Source organism: Anneissia japonica, unplaced genomic scaffold (genome assembly GCF_011630105.1).
Source record: "Anneissia japonica isolate Jap-2015-1 unplaced genomic scaffold, ASM1163010v1 scaffold4795_len9287_cov99, whole genome shotgun sequence".
NCBI classification, from domain to species: Eukaryota; Metazoa; Echinodermata; class Crinoidea; order Comatulida; family Comatulidae; genus Anneissia; species Anneissia japonica.
The window spans coordinates 1-5,092 of record NW_022692259.1 but is presented as its reverse complement, the minus strand read 5'-3'; the positions used below and the strand labels follow the sequence as shown (position 1 = coordinate 5,092).

Here is a 5,092-nt window from a genome sequence, read left to right as displayed (position 1 = left end):
GCTACTTTTGCAAAGTAAAGAGGGGGCTTCTTTTCAAAATGAATGCTGTAAATTTTGTGAATTTGTATAATTATTAAACAATAAATAAGGCCACTGTAACATCAATCTGTATCATGGAGTGTATTTAACAGGTATAAATTAATCACCTAAACTACTGTACAAACCAAGCTCTTTTTAAATTTATTTTGTTTTTTGAAATTCATGTACAGTGTGTACTGCACTTGAAATTTATGTAGGCCTACAGTGTATGTATTGTACTATCTCCAAAAGATGCCTAGGCCTATGCTATCTTGTAAAGAAGCCCATGGACTAAAAAGGGGCCTTCAATTCGAGATGGGCTTCATCTCAAGATTAAGTTAAGCACACTGGTCTTTAAAGTTTAATTCGAGGTTTTACGGTATGCATTAGTTAAAACGAAGTGTCTATGCTTACGCCGAGTCGTAAGCATTAGTCATAGGCTATGCTTACGCCGATCTATTGAGCATGCACAGGGCTGGCTTAAGCATTATTTCGAGGCTATGCTTACGCCGATCTATTACTCATTGATCTGCTTACTATTTCACGTTGTCGAGGCATGAGCTTTGTCTAGTCCACAGTTTTCCAAAAGAACAGGCATCGTCATGAACTGAGGCAGACATATTAGTACATTCCCACACGAGGACCCAATTCTTGCCGTCTGTTCATTGTGATACAGTACTTCATTGTTAGATAGGCCTATCTAGCCCAATTTATGTTGATATTGATACAATACTATATCTGAAATAATAATGACAATGTATCTATGTATGATGTGTAGAATGTTGGAGATGACATGCCTGCTGCAGTGATATTCTGATTTTAAATCATTGTCCTGCACATTACAGTACATAATTAAAAAGCGAAATCAAAAACAAGAATTTCCCCTAGGGTGCTCTTATCTCGATCCCTCACCCCGACCTTTCTAACATCTCTTGATCCGTGATTATGAACAAGTACGCATACAATAATTACAAGAGAGCGTGACACAGTTTCAATCCAATTTTGTTATTAATATACAAAAACACTGTAGTATATTTCGGTTTAAGCACCAAGGTTTTTAACAATTGAAATGTTTGAAAGGAAACTCTCTTCAAAAATAACTTTCTTTTTTTCTACTAACTAAATGATTCGATGTGCAACAACTGTACCACGAAATATGGGCTGTACTAACTTAGCTCTGATATTAACATGGTGAGATAAGATGTCCTGTAATCAGCTCATTCAAGGTCACACGGCAATAATTAGCACTTGAAAAGGTAGGAGTTTATAAACATGCCTTACTACGGAAATATTAACTACGCAGGCGTAATCGATTGAATAGAATTTTAATTCGGGTTTGACGTTTCTTCTAGGTGCACGTTTTTTGGCAGAATCGATGCTACGTGAAGATCGTTTATATAAATTTATGTGATTTTCTTTCTCCCAATTCGATACAGCTTCTGACAATTTTTCATAGCTTGTGAAAGTGCCACCGAGACGCAAAGTGTTTTCATCTGCCATCTTGAAACTTCACCAAGTGCGCGCTACAGAAAAAAAATATTTGCACATGCTCAATAGGATGTTTTCGTACTCACGAAGCAAGCGGCGCCCTTCAAATAGATCGGCATAAGCATAGCCTATGATTAATGCTTACGACCAGCGTGACCACTGCTTGGGTATTTACCCAAGATCTTGGGTATTTTGACTTGGTCTTGGGTTCTTGGGTATTCCGTTCAAATCCTTGGGTATTTTATTTTTACTAAGAAAATAAAATATTTTTGTAATAGAGGAAGAATTAAGAAGTAACAAAGTATTTTTCTATCTGTATTATCACCTCATGAATATTAATATTAATAATTAACACAAACAATTACAATAAAAATTGGTTTTTAAATTGAACTAAAAGGGAAACTATACATTAATGCATTTTCAGGAAGCTTGGGTAATTTTGGGCAATTTTTGCTGAATCTTGGATAATTTCGACCCAGTCATTGGGTATATCAAAAATTGTGAGTGGTCACACTGCTTACGACTCGGCGTAAGCATAGGCCTAGACACTTTGTAGTTAAAAAGCCTGCATTACTGTAGGCTATGTCTACTGCAATGCGCACTTTGAAGCTTAATGAGAGCTAAGCTAAATTGGTTTATATTATATAGAAAAGAAATAATTCAAAAATCCACTTTTGCAAAATACCTCCACGCCTGTACAATGTTCAAAGAAGAACTCAATGAATCGTTGGTATGTTCCCCATATGCAATCGTCACCCGCACGGAACCAGCTCGTTGGCATTAAGACAGAGGCTAATCGCCAGCCTAGGATTAGCGTTAGATACTGTGGTCCAACACCCATTAACGCCACAGCTGGTACGGCGAACCGTAAGGTGTTTATATGGAATATCACTGTTAACATACTGAAAATATAAAAGTATGTGTTTTACAATAAAATTCATTAAAATTACACAATAACCCTAGAGAAAACGCACACTACATTTCCAAATGTTCAGCAGCAAATCTATCTAGGAAAGTTTTTTTCACGACCAAAGCACGCCCTCTCACGGATACACAGTGGCCATGTGATCACTAAAACTATCTGAAGCCGGTTTTCTTCGTTCGTCTGCCATTCTCAACTGACTGTCCCATTGGTCACTTTAGATCTTGTGGCGGTCGTTCTTTTATTGTTGCTGCTCCAAAACTTTGGCACCAACTACCTGAGACTGTGCGTTACTCTTCAACTTTGACTGTCTTCAAGTCTCGGCTCAAATTCCATCTTTTCTCGTTATTTTAATTCTGAACTTTTCATTTTCTTTTGGTTTTGTTTTTGATTATTCATTCTTATTGTGCAATTGGGCTGAGGTTTCTTAGCGCATAGAGACGATTTTGTAGATGCTCTAAAAAAGTGTATCACCATTACCATAATTATTACATAAACACATATTGAAACCACAAGTCTGTTCAGATGGTTTTATTGGCTGTATCAATTGGGTTTGGGATAGGGAAAGAGTCCAAACTGCAAGTTTGAGGCAACTCTATGGAAGAAAAACGTTCTGACCAACGGGATTCTAGTCATGCTCGGATGCAAACCTTGATTGACAACTGTCTTTGGTTGCTGGACAGAACGACAAAAAACCAAAACGGCAATAAGTCAAAACGGCAATGAGGAAAACGGCAAAAACCAAAACGGCAACACTTTTCAACCAGAACGGCAATAAAGTCAAAACTGCAATAAGTCAAAACGGCAATAGGCCTAAGTTAAAACGGCAATAAACCAAAATTTATAGGCCTACATTTATTTTTATAAATAAACAAATATATTTATATTTCCAATAATTTGTGTACTTTGATATGATACGGTACCAGTAGCAGAGACGATAGCTACACATCTAGATGTGTATAAGAGACAGCTTTGAAGCTTAATCGGGGAAGATGAGTAAATTAAAAATAATTATTTACTTTCATTAAACTATTTTGTTAACTCTTCATCACAACAACGACAACAACAACAACAATAATAATAACAATAATAGGCCTAATAATAATAATAATAATAATAAATAATAATAATCAATGACATTAATTAAAAATAATTTGCGTTCTGTTATGACAAATGCTCGTTTGGATAGCCTCATGATGCTTGTAATACATCTGATAGTGGAAACAACATCGACCTTGACAACAAATTTAATGCAAAATTTCCAAAATGTAGAATTTCACTTAGATGGTTAAATTGCATACTCTTTGTTTCTTGTTTTATTCAAAATATTTTGGTTTTTGGAAGCTAATTTCGACGTCAGAAAACATAACCTACATGAAGTTATAGTATTATTATAGTAGCTCGATGCCTATCAAAAAGTAATAAAAATTTGCTATAATTCGTCAAAAATAGCCGTGGCTCCTGGGGCGACCCCTCCGGGGGCCCTGGGCAGTCTCCTGGCCAAGTGAGACTGAGTTCGCTCCACTAATCCCCCCCCCCACCGTCGGGCAGGTCCTGGCGCCATCACTGGACATGTGTATGAAGTTACAGTAGGTGAATACACGTGCCATTGCACGTGTTTTGCAACACCTAAAAATAGAATGCCATTATCTGACCTATTCTGTCTTTGCAGTAATGCGTCCACATTCCTGAAGGCGGCGTACAAAGAATCTTACCCAAACAAGAGTACGTGGGAACCAGTTTGTGGAAAAGTTTTTGTTATAGTTAGTTTCCAGGCAACTAGTACTACTTGAATTGTTCCTGATAATATAAAGAAGCCCGAAACAGCCATTAACATACATTATATTAAAACCATATTTTATTGTATTTCCATTTATTTGTGTATAATAAACATCAGAATATGTATCAAAACTTTGTGTCTGCTTCAAAGAGTACCGTGGGAATCTATATACGTGGGAACGTATGTTACCACTAAAGAAGCCTCGAGTGACCATTAAAATATACAGTATATAATTATAAACATATTAATAATTTGATATAGGAAATAAATATGAAAATATTATATATTTCCTCTGTTTTCATTTATCATTATACCATTCAGTCTATTTTATCAATATGAACTTGTTATTACATTATGGTGAAAGGAAACGAAACCTAACAGAAGAAAACAAACGTATGACAAACTAATCTTTTCACAGTACTACATTTATTCCATAAATCTTTTATTTAAGCATTAATAAACATGATAAATATATATATCGATACTAGAAACGTGTCTCAAACCATCATGCTCAAACCAAGTCGACTTAACCTTCGTTGTTTTTCTGTAAATAAAGAAAAGAAGAAGTAATACCGTACTGTAGTGCTGAATAAACTTAATTACCACATAATTATGAATAACATTTTTGAATAAAGATACCGATATATAATATTTATTATTATATATATATACATATTATATATATATATATGTATATATATATATATATATTAGTGATCATGTTAATAATAATAAATGAATATATATAAATTAAACCCAATATTAGTACATATATATATATATATATATAATATCTTGATAATAATAATAAATGAATAAACCGAATAAACTTAATTACTACATAATTATTAATATGATTTTTGAATAAAGATACCGATATATAA

General features: G+C 34.4%; 1 protein-coding gene across 1 annotated transcript in view; it reads right to left on the bottom strand.

Annotated features, from left to right (window-relative positions):
- LOC117100204 (1-acyl-sn-glycerol-3-phosphate acyltransferase epsilon-like) overlaps positions 1 to 2,528 on the bottom strand; it is a gene marked incomplete at its 3' end in the record, with an annotated part of 6,687 nt that extends 4,159 nt beyond the window's left edge. The window contains exon 1 of the mRNA XM_033239797.1: positions 2,192 to 2,528. Within this exon, the coding sequence (XP_033095688.1) occupies positions 2,192 to 2,407 (216 nt within the window). The remainder of the gene's footprint in view (positions 1 to 2,191) is intronic.
- Positions 2,529 to 5,092: the final 2,564 nt, after the last annotated feature.